This window comes from Callospermophilus lateralis, chromosome 16 (genome assembly GCF_048772815.1).
Source record: "Callospermophilus lateralis isolate mCalLat2 chromosome 16, mCalLat2.hap1, whole genome shotgun sequence".
NCBI lineage: Eukaryota > Metazoa > Chordata > Mammalia > Rodentia > Sciuridae > Callospermophilus > Callospermophilus lateralis.
Window position 1 is genome coordinate 56,615,391 of NC_135320.1, and position 16,217 is coordinate 56,631,607.

General features: G+C 41.0%; 1 protein-coding gene across 1 annotated transcript in view; it reads right to left on the bottom strand.

Annotated features, from left to right (window-relative positions):
• Snx31 (sorting nexin 31) overlaps positions 1-14,913 on the bottom strand; it is a 63,779-nt gene extending 48,866 nt beyond the window's left edge. The window contains exons 1-4 of the mRNA XM_076836073.2: positions 14,848-14,913; positions 14,676-14,750; positions 3,868-3,982; positions 279-343 (exon numbers count right to left, since the gene is read on the bottom strand). Of these exons, the coding sequence (XP_076692188.2) occupies positions 279-343; positions 3,868-3,982; positions 14,676-14,750; positions 14,848-14,913 (321 nt within the window). The remainder of the gene's footprint in view (positions 1-278; positions 344-3,867; positions 3,983-14,675; positions 14,751-14,847) is intronic.
• Positions 14,914-16,217: the final 1,304 nt, after the last annotated feature.

The window sequence follows — 16,217 nt, forward strand, 5'->3', positions numbered from 1 at the left end:
ATCGATGAGGCTACATCCCTCCCGATCCAATCATTTCAGCTCTGAACAGTGCTGCACTAAAACATGAGCTTTTAGGGGGATATTCCTGACCCAAACTATTATAACCTCCAAAATAGCAACTATCCTCCAATCTACTCAAAACGAATGTATTTTACCCAAGTCCAGGCACTGTGGAGTTGACAGTCAAAGCACACACATGTACTTTTGCAAGAATACATGCTTAATAGAAACATGTTCTGCTGATATATTATGATCTCAATAAGGAAAAGCAGGCTTACCAGCTGTACCCGTTTTAAAAATTCAATGAAGACATCACTTCTCAACATGTTTGGGTCTGCAGTTACTGAAAAACACGAACAGTGAGCTGGGTTAGCACAGACTGGGCTAAGCCTTGACTATACCTAATTGATCTTTCCTCCAGGGGACCACACCCCCCCCCCCACCTCCCCAGCACACAGTAACCTCCCTGAAGGTGATGGAGATTGTGACCTCTCAAATGCAAAAAAATCCTCAAAGCTTGCCTCCTCCAGGCAGCCTTGACAACAACATGAACCCACCATGCCAAGCCAGGGTGACAATGTTCCCAGGAACCTCACTTCATTCATGCATGCCTGTGCTGCTCAATATCCACCTTGTTGACCTACTGGGATGATGATAAAGTCAACATGAAGAAGCAGGGCTGGGGCTGCAGCTCAATGGTAGAGCACTTGTTTCCATGTGTGAGTCTTGGGTTCAATTCCCGGCAACACAATAAAGAAATTTTTGTTTAAATCAAGAAACAAAAAGATTTTAAAATTTGGATCTAGGTACCCCATTTAGCAAGAAGTGTGGTAATTTGAAAATTTTAAATCAACCAGTAAGTGTCAAGAGAAAATATCTCTTTGAATGATGGGAGCTCTCAAGAGGTTACCCAAGAAGCAACAAGACAGATTTGAATATTCTTACAAAAACCACTGCCCCCAACCACCTCCTGCCATCCCTTTGTTTTAAAGCTCTGTACAGCAATTGCCAGGTGTTGTGACAAGAGGGACAGAGTAGACATCCTTTTGAGAGCTGCAGAGGCCTGGCACTGCCAGCCTGCTTCCTCCTGGCTTGTCTCCCTCCCCCGGATCCTCTCCTGGGACCTGCACTTGAGCCAAACTTATGTACTTACTAAACTGCTCTTCAATTTCTTTCTTTCTTCTGCTCATTTTGTTGCTGCTTTTCTGATCTCATCAAAGAGTCTACCATCATTCAAAACTAGCACTGACTTCATTATGGATGCACCTTCCCAAATGATGTCATGTTTAAGAGAGAGACTTGGTCACATGAGAAATTTTTTATAAGACTCATTCCCTCTGTTTTGAGAGGTAGTTTGGGGCTGGGCAGGGGATGCTTGTCTCATTTTCTGGAATAAAAAGAGTGCAAATTAACTTTATATTCCTTAGTATGTATGTTAAGGATAGAGAAAGCTATTGGAAAAAGTATTTATCCAACTGGTATTTACCACATGAGTGTTAAGTTCCAGGTTCTGGGCTAAGTACTTCACATTTTAGCTCATTTAAACTACATGAAGGGGCTGGGATTGTGGCTCAGTGCCAGAGCGCTTGCCTTGCATGCATGAGGTACTGGGTTCGATCCTGAGCATCACATAAAAATGAATAAACAAAATAAAGATATTGCATCCATTTTTCTATAACTAGAAAAATAGTTTTAAAATTTTTATAAAATAAACTCATGAGAAACCATAAGGCAACCATTATCACCATTTCATAGCTAAAGACACTGAGATTCAGAGGAGGTAAGTATCTTGCTCAAGATCATACAGTCAGTGAGAAGCAAAACCGGGATTTGACTCTGGGGTTGATTCTAGAGCCCAAGCTCTCAGTTATGACACTTGGCTGTGCTGTCCCCTTACTTGACCTTGTCCGAGGATGCACAAGACATCCTTATGATGTGGGGGAAGACCAGGCCTGGAACAGTGGCCCCTGAAGCACTGTGTGCACTTGTAAAAAGGCCAGTATTATTAAAGGTGTAGTCTGCTAAGACTTGAGAAAACAAACCAAGAAAAAATGAAGAGTCAAAAGAGATACATTTTGAGCTTGAAAAGTCTTATTCAACAGGTCTAAAAGGAAGTATAGGTTTCATTACACACACACACACACACACACACAAAAAAAAACCTTGGAAATAGATGGTTTCTAGAATTTTGACTATGTTTAAGAAAAATATGTAGTCATGAGCTGGGCATGGTGGTGCACATGTGTAATGCCAGTTGCTCAGAAGCCTGAGGCCGGAGGATCACAAATTCCACGTCAGCCTCAGCAGCTTATCAAGGCCCTAAGCAATTTAGTGAGACTTTGTCTCAAATAAAAAGACTGCAGGTGTGACTCAGTGGTAAGGGACTCCCGGTTCGCCCCAGTACCTACCCCCTAAAAAATGTAATCATCAAAATAATGAGGTAAATCTATAATTGCTCATGTAGACTGATCTCTAAGATATATATTTTAAGAGGAAAAATTGAACATACAGAAGAAAACACTTTTTTTTCTTTAACTATGAAGGACATCAGTGTGGTAGTTGTTGAAGTTTATATAAGGTTTCTAGATAACATGACTGTATTTGTGTTGGTTTTCTGATTTATATACTACAGTTATATAAGACAGTGTCCTTGATCTTAGGAAAGACACACAGAAGTATAAAGGATAAAATGACTTAGGTGTGTAACACTCAAACCTTTAAGAAAACATACATACATCTATAACACACACATACACATACACATATGGGAAAGAGAATAATAAAGCAAATGTAAAATGTTAATTGAGAAATCTAGGTGAATATATGGAAATTTTTTGTATTTTTTTTTTTTTTTTTGCGCTTTTTCTGTAAGTTAGAGTTTCAGAGCAAAATGTTATAAAGAATCAGGGACAGAAAAGTGTGTATAGTAAACTTCAACTTATGTTGAACAAGAAGAGATGGACATACATTCTAGTGTACACATGGATTGCTTCCAAGGAATACAGGAATCACTGGTAGTATTGTTTGCCTCTGGAGGCCTGGGGTGGGAGGGAGACTTACCTTTCACTGAATATTCCTTTGCATAGTCTCTATTTTTTAAAATATTATGTGTAAAGACTGATTCCTAATTTTAAAATCTTTAAATATTTTAATGCTAATTTTTCTCTATACCCTGAACTCCCTCTTTCGTATAAGAGCTTCATCTTGTCAATCACAGTCTTGCAGGCACAGTATTTGCAGGACCCAGGTACCAGGCAACACCGTGGTACTGTCGGCCTCACAGCGGCCAGCTCAGGTCTCTGAGCATCCTTGTACCTTCACACAGCCTCTTCCAAGGTGGAAGTGCAATCTCTGGCACTGTTGTTAATAAACACCTCTGATACCTCCCTACATCTTTCCTGTGCACAGTTCAGCTCACCCCTTGTTCCATCCTAATCCAGGTCACATTTGTTTTATTTCTACAAAGTCAACATATGGCACCCAAGGGTGAATTTGAACATAAAGAATTTTTAAAACTCAATACAAAGAACACATATCATATAATTCCATATATATATATATATATATATATATATATATATATATATATATATATATATATAATGATCAGAATAAGCAAATCTCTAGAAATACAAATTAGAATATTGGTTGCCAGGGCCTGGTGGAAGAAGGCTAAAATAGGGGTGACTGCTAATAGGCACAAGGTTTCTTTTGGGGGTACACAGCAATATTTTGAAAGTAGATTCTGGTGATGGTTGCACAATTATATTAATATGTTAAACACCACAGAATTATACACTTTAAATGGATGAATTTTGTATTATGCAACTTATTTCTCAAATCTGTAATAGAATCCCAAATACATACCATTTTGCAAATATCGTTCCAGCTGGTCCCTCCTCTCCTCAGCCATAGATGGGGTCATTGCCAGATAGTACTTTGGTGGAAAAGGTGGTAGGCAATTTCCAAAGACCCGCTTCAGCTGAAAGATTCAGAAAATACAGTTAAGTCAAATGAGACTCCAATTCAAGGCTGATGAGATACTGAAGCCTCAGTGGGGTGTGGTGGTGCACAACTGTAACTACAGCTACTTGGAGTGGGGAGAGTTGAGGCAGGAAGATCTCAAGTTTGAGGCCAGTCTCAGCAACTTAGTGAGATTCTGTCTCAAAATAAAGAATATATAGGGTGAAACTACAGCTCAAATATAAGCACCCTAGGTTGAATTCCCAGTGACAGAAAATGTAGGGGTGGGAGGATACTAAAGCCTCCCCTTAGAGCAAAGCCCAGTACTTTACTTAAAATTCACCCTTCTTGGTGGCCAAAAGGAGGAAAATAGGATAATTTTATTTTCTTAAAGATGAATATAGTGGGCTGGGGTTGTGGCTCAGCAGTAGAGCGCTTGACTAGTGCGTGTGAGGCCCTGGGTTCAATCCTCAACACCACATAAAGATAGATAAATAAAACAAAGGTATTATGTCCAACTACAACTAAAAAATAAATATTTTTTAAAAAGGTGAATACATTTCAGCATAAGCTCTTAAGATGCTATTATACATATGTCACACAATGTCAACTCCAGTCTAATTTTGGTAGAGTTGGGGTATATTTTGAGTTTTATTTGTTTATAAGACTGCCAACAACTCTATATGAGACAAAATTTTCTTAATTCATTTTATAATAATTATGTGATTTTTGTGATTACAGTTACTCCTAACTCCATCTGTATCATATCTGCACTTGACAGATGTGTTTAGAGTTGTGCTAATGCAAAAAGCTACTAATAATGGTAGCTATGAACACTTGAAATGTGTCTAGTCTAAACTCAAGTACTATAAGGGGAAAACATACTTCAGATTTCAAAAACTTAGTTTGAAGAAAAAAGAATGTTAAATATTTCATTGATAACTTTTTTTTTTTTTTTTTTTTTTTTTGGTACTGGGTATTGAACCCAGGGGCGCTTAACCACTGAGCCACATCTCCAGCCGTTGTTTATATTTTACTTAGAGACAGAGTCTCACTGAGTTGCTTAGGACTTTGCTAAGTTCCTGAAGCTGACCTCAAACTCACAATCCTCCTGCCTCAGCCTCCTGAGCCACTGGAATTATAGGCATGCACCACCATTCCCAGTGGCTCACTGATAACTTTTCATATTGACTACACATTTAAACTGATAATACTATGGATATATTAAATTAAATCTATAATCTAAATTAATTCCACCTGTTTCTTTTACCCTTTTTAATGTAGTTACCAGAAAGTTTTAAATCACATACATGGTGCATATATTTCTATTGGATAGTGCTGGTTACAGAATTCCTATAAAGCTGACATATAATCCTAATAGAAGCCCAGCAGGCCCTTCCCTCCCACCCACCTATAAATGACCCAAGACCACAGTGGTCATTTTTTTTTTAATAGAAGATTCATAAAAATAATTTTAAAATTAAGAAACACTAGTTCCAGTGCTAAACTTGCAATGACAGCTCAATGGCAAGGCAATATCAAAACTTCATCAGGTCTTATGGCATTTCTTGAGCAGGAGGCTGAAAACAATTACCATTACATACTATTACAGTAGTCTGTGGTTTAAAGAAAGTATAAGGCAGATCTAAGGGAAATAGAACTGCAAACAGGCAAAAATTCAAATTTTAATTTAATTGTGATTGCTTTTGCCACAATTAGTAGTGTGTATCTGGCAAACATTTTCCTTGCATAGACTCTAACTTCAAAATACATCAAGAATCTGACCACTTCCTTCTTCTCACCGTCCCTAATACCATTATGCTGGTCCAAGCTTTGCCATCTGTTTTCTAGATTACTGCAGTAGCCTTCCAAAGGGTCTCTCTGCTTCTTCATTTGATCCCCTTCAATCTATTCTAACACAGTATCTAAGGTGATACTTCAAAACTGTAAGTCAAATCATTGCACTGCCCTGCTCAAATCCTCTGTGGCTTCCCATCTTACTCAAGGAAAAGTCAAAATCTTTATAACCTAGAACTATGTCATCCAATATGGTAGCCATTCGCCACCTGTGAATAAATGTAAACTGAACTGAAATAAAATAAAGAATACAAATTCAGTTTCACAGTCATATTAGCCACATTTCAAGTGTTGCCTAGCTGCCTGAAACATGGCAAGTTGTTATTGAATTGGACAAAGCAGATAGAGATCATTTTCAACAGCACAGAAAGTTCTATTGGACAGTGTTGGTCTAACATCTGGAAAGATGGACTGTCAGTCTGTGGGCAAAATATAGCTCCCTGATGCATTTCGTTTGGTTGATCAATTTCTAGAGAATTTTAACTTAATGCCAATATTTATTTTTAAGATTTAAAAATTCAAAAACTTATATCCTGGAGAGAATGCAAAATATTTCAGCCACTTTGGAAAACAGTTTGACAATGTTTTACAAAGCTAAACATAGTTCTCCATATAATCCAGTGATTACACCCCTAAGTATTTATTTGAAAACTATGTCCATATAAAAAAACTTGTATGTGAACATTTATAGCAGCTTTATTAATAGCTCTCCAAACTGAAAGCAATAAAGATGTCCTTCAAATGAACAGATTAAAAAATTGTGAAATATCCATATAATAGAATATTATTCTGCAATAAAAAGAAATTAATTATGGAACCACAAAAAGACATGGATGAGTCTTAAATGCATATTGCCAAGTGGAAATTAGGCAGTCTGAAAAAGCTACATATTATATGATTTCAATTATATGGCATTCTGGAAAAGGAAAAGGCAAGACTACAGAGACCATTAAAAGAGCAACAGTAACCAGGGGCTTAGGGTGAAGGGGTACTGAATAGGTGAAGCACATAGGATTTTTTTCTTTTTTTAAAGTCATTTAAAGATTTTTTTTTTTTTTTTTTTTTTTTAATTTTCTAGTTCTCGGCGGACACAACATCTTTGTTTGTATGTGGTGCTGAGGATCAAACCCGGGTCGAACGCATGCCAGGCAAGCACACTACCGCTTGAGCCACATCCCCAGCCCTTTAAAGTCATTTATTAGCATATATAATATGATCAGATTGAGGGGCTCAGATGATACTGAGAAGACTATGTGTGCAGCACATAGATTTTTTTTTTTTAGGGAAGTAAAGTTATTCTGTATGATACTATAACTGTGGACATGACAATATACATTTGTTAAAACCCACTGAACCTTACAATGCAAGCTTAACAAAGAAAATATTTTTAATAATCATTTAGGAAGTGGAAGAATCCCCAGATAGTACACAGGGTGTGCCAAAACAAGCTAACTATATTATAAACGTATAAAACCACAGGAATGAGGGCTGAAAAGGACTGACTAAAGAACTTTGGAATTGAGTGAAGTCTGTAGAACCCAATGGCATGGCAACTAGCTGGACATAAGCACTTGAGTTGATAAAAGTTGTTTCCCACAGGAGTATAAGTTAACAATTCTAATACTGCTCTATGTGTATACACAGCCAACAAGTTAGTAAATGACAGCAGATGGTGGGAGTCAGGTTTCACATTGTTATTGGGCAGGAAGCAAGAATGACCAAGAATAACCTATCAGAGTTAGATGAACTAGCATGCTTAGCATAGCTTTTAGCTTAGCATAGATACAGATGGATACATATGGAAATACTTACAGGTAAGTCCATGTACACACATTCACTTCCTTGCTGCAGGGGAGAGGGCCTAGAAGCAGCAACCTTTCAGCAGCAATGAACACAGCTAGCACCTAGACCTTGGTTTCTAATGCCGTTCTTTAACAAAAGCAACCAAGGATCCAAGGAGAAATGGCTGATTCCAGGATTGAGATAGGCATACACAAGATGATCCCGAGTATCTTGTAACCCCAGGAAGTAAGGAAATACTCAAAACAAAATCAACAATGGGAGTATATCAAAGACACTCAGGAGCAAACTCAAAGAGCTGCCATGGACCTAAGCTGGGTTAATCTGATAAAAAAAAAAAAAAAAAAAGTAGTATGACATTGAGCCCAAAGTATAAAGTGTACATCCATCATTCTGTACAGATAAAAATTATTGAATGAACAAATAGGAGAAAACAGGCAAATCTGTGCAGAAGAATTTCTGAGACTCATTGCTCAAGGAGGGGAGCATAAAGCCTGCTCTCAGTGTGGGCTGTGCATAGTGACTTCATTCCAAAGAGAACACCATGGAAAGGGAGAGAAAATTACAGTGGAGACACCAGGTGATGGGTAATGATAACAGTGATAAGACATGTGGACAGTAGGTACCCAGGACAGGATGTGCTTAGAAAGGTGCTTTACCCAGCTCAATTCACAATAGCTAAACTATGGAATGAGCCTAGGTGCCCTTCAACAATGAATGGATAAAGAAAATGTGGTACATATACCCAATGGAATACTACTCAGCTATAAAAAAAGAATGAAATTATGGCATTTGCTAGTAAATGGATGGAACTAGAGACAATCATGCTAAATGAAATAAACTAATCCCTCCAAACCAAAGGCCCAATATTCTCTCTAATATGCTAATGCTGACCCACAATGGGGTGGGGGAGTTTACTGGACAAAGGAGAATGAAGAGAAGGAATGGGAATGAGAAAGACTGTAGAATAAATCAGTCACCACTTTCCTATGTTCTTATATGAATATGCGACCAGTATAACTGCATATCATGTACAACCTCAAAATGAGAAGTTATACTCCATTATGTGTGATATGTCAAAATACATTCTACTATCATGTACTAGAAAAGAAAGGTGCTTTACCTCTGAGGTCTTCATCCCTTCCAAAACTTATAACCTTATTCTCATTGTGTGAAAAACATAAGATTCCAATAGAGGGGCATCCCATAAAATATGTGACCAGTACTTTTCAAAACTGTCATATTGTTAAAAATCAAGGAAAGTCTGAGAAACTATCATAGTCCAAGGAGCTTAAGGAGACAAAATAACTAAATATAGAGTCCTGGCTGGGGTCCTGGATTAGAAATAGGACAGTAGGCAAAAACGAAGAAAGTCTGAATAACGTGGAGTACATGGGAACTCTCTGTACTATCTTTTCTGTAAACTAAGACTGTTCCCCAAAAATGAGGTTTGCATTTTAAAAATACTTGATGTACTTGCTTCTCTTGAAAAACCAGAAGATCTAGAATCCATGGATTCACTCTCTTATGCAGTCCCAACTGACTGATAAGAGACAAGCAGTTCCATGCTCTGCTTCTCACCTCCTTTAAATTGCTTGCCTGTCCCCTGGAGCCCTGAAGTTTGCCACCTTTCATGTAACTCTAGCATAAAACATTGTTGCAACCATTGGGTTTCTTTGAAACTCAAGGAAATATTCAGCCCTGACAGAGACTGTCAAAAGGCACCCCAGCTGGAGCTCCATGCCAGGCAGGGCTGCTTAAACAATCCAGGGATTTATGCACCCCATCTCTGCTAATTCCACTCAGCAAAGCAGAGAGCTGTCTTCTTTGCGTGCAATTATTTCTTGATTAACTGATTAAATGATCTTTAAAAGGCAATTGTCTTTCTTGGCATGTGTTCATCAATGTCACAGATGCTGCCAAATTGGTTCTCATCCGAGCAACCTTGAGACAACAGGGCTACCCAAGGTTTGCCTCTGCAGGAGGGCATCAGGGGAAGCCCCTGTCTGAGGCCAAGGGCCATGGGGAAGTTAGCAAGGATTAGATTCTAATGCCCAGTACAGAGCAAAAAACGTCCCAGAAGATTTTCAACCTGACCTGACTTCTCAAGAAACCTTTTGCCTCCCTTCTCTAATATGGTAAGAGGTTAAACATACAGTAAACAGTAGTTAATCCTGCAGGAAGTCAATGCCACGGCTCAACTCTATCACCACAGAACCTTCTCGATGGGTTTCAGATAGCACATAGTCTAGCTATGGAAACCTCTAGCATACTAAGAATTAACTGATGTAAGAGTTTGGCTCAATCCCTCTGTCACACACACACACACAAAATGTTCAAAAAGATCTAAAGGAAGACATAGCTCTTACTATGAGACATTTTTTGTTGGTTTCAGCTGGTTTTTTTTTTTTTTTTTTCTAGAGGACCCTGTTCAGATTTTTTTCAAATCTCAGAACCTCTTACACTGACTTCCCCATTGTGCAGTTCTACTTTATAACATAAGTGGGACCATTCTGACCAGCTGAAAGTGTCACCTCCTTCCCTGCGCTCAGACAGCGCCCATATCAACTCCAGAGGGGTGAGAACCTGCAGCAAGTGGAATTAGAGATATAAACACTGAGTTTTCTACAGTCTCTGTTCCTAATGTTGACTCATTCATCTCGCATCTCCCAAGTCCCAGACTCACCAGAAAAGGGCACAGCTCAAAGGGATATTGGTTGGGGCATCTAAACTCGATGTGGGAGAAGAGTCAGAGAAAGGCATCTCATACAATCAAGGGGGACTTCCTGGGAGAGGTGGGACTTGAGAAAGGACTGGTTCCTGACAGGTGGACTGGGGAAATAAGCAAGGCAGGAGCGATGATTGGGCCAGCCTGTTAGGAACCAGAGATTCGAGTAGAGAAATGAGGAGATCATGTTAGCTCAGTGGGAGGAAGGAGCCAGGTAGGATCTGCACCTGGCAGGGAGGGGCAAAGAAGCAGTGTGAGAGGTTTGTACAGTCCTCCCCTCCTGCTAAAGTATCCTTTGCAAGCTTTCCTGACTTGTCCCCATTGCCACCCAGGTCTGATGCTGCCTGATTGCAAGAGGCAAGCACCCTGTTCGTAGAGCCCAGCATCACTTCCACAACACTGGGCCAAAATGAGCTGATTACATGTTGCCATCACAGATTTTATAGCTGTTTGGGAAGGGTAGTGCCGGCAAGGCAGAGGTCTGAATCAAACTGGTTTTATTTATCAAAAGACCCAGAGAAAAGGTGGCTCAGCCAGTTCAAACAGCAAAGAGATGTGAGCAGTGGTCAGCAGTACAGGGACATGCTGCCAGTCCTCCGGGGAGCCTCACTGAGGGACGGGACTCAGGGGATGACGTCAGAGAACACGAGTCACAGCTGGCCATCTTTTCTTTCCTAGGTCCAGTCTTATGCGTATCCTGGAGTAGGGATAGGCCAGAAGTCACTGCATCTAGGCAGTTGTACCTCCTCAATCTCAGAAGTATCTAACATACAAAATACAAATTGAATTATTTGTGGGGGGCTGCTGGGGATTGATCTCGGGGGCACTTGACCACTGAGCCACATCCCCAGTCCTATTTTGTATTTTATTTAAGGACAGGGTTTCACTGAATTGCTTAGTGCCTCACTATTGCTGAGGCTGGCTTTGAACTCACGATCCTCCTGCCTCAGCCTCCTGAGCTGCTGGGATTACAGGGCATGTACCACTTGCCCAGCTATAAATCCAATTCTTATAGCCAAAAGTTACATATGCTAAGGTCACAGTATTCGCTTTATTTAAGTACACGGCATACAATAGGAACTTCGTAAGTATTTCTTAAATAAATATGCGAGTAATAAACTTATTCTTACCACAAACACATATACATGGCCACACACACACACACACAGGTGAGACTTTTCTACCATTTCCCTTTTTTACAGTGCTTTGTATTGAATCAGATTGAGAATTTGGAAGCTTCATATCCTCCACAGACCAGGAAAATAAAAACCAATAGAGAAATGGCTGGAAAAGCTCACCCAACCTTTCAATGCCACACTCCAGTGACCAGTATAATACAGGATGCCCAGTTAAGCATGTCCCAAAGAGTACATAGGACATCTTATATTCAAAAAATTGATTATTTACCTAAAATTAAAATTTAATTGGGGATCCTGTATTTCTCTGTGTTAAACCTGGCCACCCCACTTGATTCCTTATCTATTAAATGGGAGTGACAATGACGATGCCCTGGTGGGGTTGCTGGGCAGCTCCAGCAAAATCCTGGACAGCAACTCTGACGACAGAAAGTAGGTCCTATGGCCTGGGGGCCAGGATTGAATGGAGGGAACCAAGGGCAAAGAGGACAAGGAGACTTCTTTCCTTCCTTCCTTCCTTCCTTCCTTCCTTCCTTCCTCTAGGATTACAGGAGTCACTGCATCTCACAGTTACTGCACTACTAGGGATTGAACCCAGGCCTGCTCTACCACTGAACTACATCACCAGCCTTTTTTATTTTTTTTATTTTGAGACAAAGTCTAGCTAAGTTGCTGGAACTTGCCATCCTCCTGCCTCAGCCTCCCAAGTTGCTGGGATTACAGGCCTGGCCACCATGTCTAGTTCAAGGGGACTTTCAAAGTGATAAAACTGTTCTTTGTCTTGAAGTATCCTTTGCAAGCTTTCCTGACTTGTCCCCATTGCCACCCATGATGGTATTGACTATGTACATTTACTGAAAGTCATCACACTAAACACGTACAATTGGGTAATATCATTATGTTATTCCAAAATATAGTAAAAGCAAGTTGGGTTAGGACTCAATTGTCTTACTGATAATTTATTTTTGTCAAGTTTAATAAGAAATCATGTAATGTGGCTGGATGCAGTGGCATAACCTACAATCTCAATGACTCGGGAGGCTGAGGCAGGAGGATCCTAGGTTTGAAGACAACCTTGACAACTTAATGAGATCCTATCTCAAAATAAAATATAAGAAGGGCTGGAGTTGTAGCTCAGCGATCAAAGTGGTAAAGTGTCCCTGGGTTCAATCCTCAGCACTGAAAAAAAAGAAGAAGGAGAAGGGGAAGAAAAAGGAGAATGAGAAAAAAAGAAAGAAGAGGAGGAGCAGGAGGAGGAGGAGGAAGAAGAAAAGAAACCACAAAAGGTAAGGGTTAAACATCAAATCCTGGCCCCTAACTGTCACAAGCACCCTAAGAGGTTGGCATTCATACGTAAGTGCTTGCTTATTATTTCTGGTGAGAAAACTGAAGGTCAGAGGAGAGGTGAGCAGCCTGGAAGCAGAGGGTCCCACATTCTCCTCACTGCCTCCTGCTTTGCACTCATGTTGGCCCCTTCCTCATTCCCCTCTCACATCCCAGGAAGAGTCATGGAGGCAGGAGAGATACCCTGACTTCTGCTACCAAATGTCTGAAACATCTCTCCTTTCTCTTCCTTTGAGATCTTCAGCTGCCCGCCTGCAGCTCCCCAAATATGTATTGGTCAAAAGCAACTTCTTATCTTTCAGAAATCTGAATGCACAGCCTTCTTTATCCAGTCATTTACCAATCATTCCTGAGGGTCCTCTGGGTTGCCGGCACTGCTAATACACTCAAATTGTTGCTAGTAATCACACTGCAATGTTTCTCTTGTTAAGTCCAGAGATATTTAATCGTACTTGAAAATGGACTTTTCCCAATTCACTACAACATATGAACGAGAAGACTTGCCATAGTAACCCTTTCTTTTTCTTTTTGTTATTAGATCTTTATGGATATACATAGTAATTGGGTTCATCCTGATAAACTTAGACATGCGTGGAAATCTGTTCCTTTCCCTGTCTCTTTTCCTCTCATCCCTCACTTCTCTTTTGTCTACTAGACTTCCTTTTGATGATCTATTGATTTGTATTTGATGGGTTCTTTACACCTTTTCAACAGTAGAAAAACTTAGCTGTCCACCATCAGAAGATGGTTAAATGAAATACGGCATCACTGTTCACTAGGAACCCAGAGATTTTCAATGTTAGATTCCAGTGACCAGTATAATACAGGATGCCCAGTTAAGTATGTCCCAAAGAGGACATAGGACATGTTATATTTTAAAAATTGATTATTTACCTAAAATGAAAATTTAATTGTGGATCCTGTATTTCTATGTAGTAAATCTGGCCACCCCACTCAATTCCAGACTTTCTCTGGATTCATAGTGAATAGCATGAAATAGTTCCTAGTGAACCTGTATGAAAGGTCTCCCTTCCAATGTTAATAGCTATTGCCTTCTGTCTTCTTTATCCTCTTTTTAACATGAGGTATGTGTTCTTTAAAATCTAAACTCTAGAAAAAGGAAAGAAACAACTACTTGTGGAGAAGGATGGAAGGAGAATTTGAACTTTATTTCCCAAATTCCACTTACTTCTCTAACCATTTGAAAGACTTATACCTCCTCATAAAACCAATAAAATCCATTGGAGCAAACTAATAAATCTACCTACCACCTAGAGAAAATAGTAGGCACACCAGGGTAAGAAACTGCAGTAGGAAATGACCTCCTAAGTTGGTAAGTCATCTGTTTTCTGGGTTCCCCAGTTACTAGGATTTGAAATTTATGATTATGGTCATTTGAAAACAAAAACAGACACACTTTTTTTTTTTTTTTTTTAAAGAAGGCAAACTTAAAATCTCTAGAGAGAAAGGAGGTTGCTCATGTTCTAGATTCCTAAGACTACACTTTTGTCTTGATTTAATTTGCTCAATTTGAAAGGGGACCCCCTGCCCTGGGGAACAGTTGGCACTGAAATGAAGCCCACCATAGATCCAGCACCCTACAGGTGGGGCTGGAAAGGCTGGGTGATCTGAAAGTCACATGTGCCCTGTTCCTCATCTCATATCTGTAGGTGACTAGGAGTATAATTAAAACCAAATCACATTTAATCCTTACCTCTTTTAGGGATTAGGAACCCGAAGCCCCCCAAAGTCTAAAATCTTAGGCACACAACTAGAGCTCTTTGGGCAACACTTTCCCCCACCTGTCTCAGGTGGGGGGTGTCACTACTTGCTTCTGACCCGCTCACCTGTTCGTTCCAACGGTGTAGCTGGCTGTAGCGCACCTTGCAGAAGAGGAATCCGTCCAGGTACACGGAGTACAGCTACAAACACAGACCCCGGCCCGAATTAGCTAAGGGAGCAGGTGAGCAGGGTCACCCTCTCCCTAACCACTCAGCCCGACCCCGGCCGCAGGCGCACCACGTAGCGGCCTCCCAGCGAGTCCGACCGCTGCTGGGACACCGGGATACAGAAGTGCATCTTCATGACTGGAGCAGCGACCCCGAGGGAGCGCAGGGAGACGGACCCGCGGAGGCAACGAGATCAGCTGTTCTGCACGGGACAGCGGTGGCGGTAGCTGGGCTGACCTCGCCGCGGAGGCGGGTCCCTGAGCCAGCTCGCCCAAGCCCAAGCCGTCCCCAGGTAGGCGGGGCCGAGGCGGTGACCAGGGTCCCCCACTCCCTCTCTCCCCGCCGATCTGCAGGCTCCCAGGAGGGACTGGGGACGGGACCTAATCAGGTTAGAGACCCAGGAGAGCGTCAGAGGACTGGATTGTTGGAGGTTCCTTGAGGGGTAAAGAAAGTGGGGGGGGGGGGGCAGTAGGATCTCCTGGTGAGAAGGTCCAGAGTTTTGATCAGATTTTCATAGGATTCCTGGGACCAACCCACCAAAATTAATCCCGGCTGTATCAGCTCCAGCTGCGTGCAAATCCTGTCCAGGTGCCAGTCCAGTCTCCCCAACTACACCCGCCCCACCCAGCACAACGCCCCCAGGTGAGGCTACTTACTCCCTGCGGCCACAGTCCAGGAGAAGCTGGCCTTCTCCAAGGGTCTCTGTGACTTGCGGAATGTCCATTCTCGTTCAATCGGTGATTCAGGAAGGTGTGTGACAACACCTTCAGACCCCACCTCAGCCTCCGACTGCTGACATCACTAGATGCACTGATGGCCTTGAAAAAGTTTCTGCACCATTACCCATCAACACTGGATGTCGGGCACTATGAATTAAAAAAAATAAATAAATAAAAATAAATAAATAAATAAATAAATAAATAAATAAATACACACACACACACACACACACACACACACAGTCTGCCACAACATATGTAATTTAGTTTTTTTAAATCTTTTTTCCCTTTAATATTAATGTATTAGAAACCTCCAAAAAATGGAAGCGACTTAGGACTCTCTTGATCCCAGAGAAGCCCTGGTTTCAGATAGTTGCTTCACCCTCTCAACTGGGTTCACCTCAACTACCTGCTCGTCCCAAATTCTTTCAACAGTCTCTCATTTTTAATTTCTGTGAAAAGGAGTCCTTTTAATTCTCTAATTTTGGCTCAGTTGGAATGGAATTCCTCCCTGGTTGGAGGAAGAGCCTTGTGGACCTGATAGACCAGCATTTGGTTGACTCCATCCTTCCTTCTCTCCTGAATCAGCCCATAACTCTTCTGGTTTTAGATCAACATCCTACCAATGACAAAACGGACCCAGAGAGTGCAATGACTTCTCCAGGGTTACAGGGCATTCCCCCCGCCCTCCCCTCATACATCTGAGAAGTTTACTGAAAGA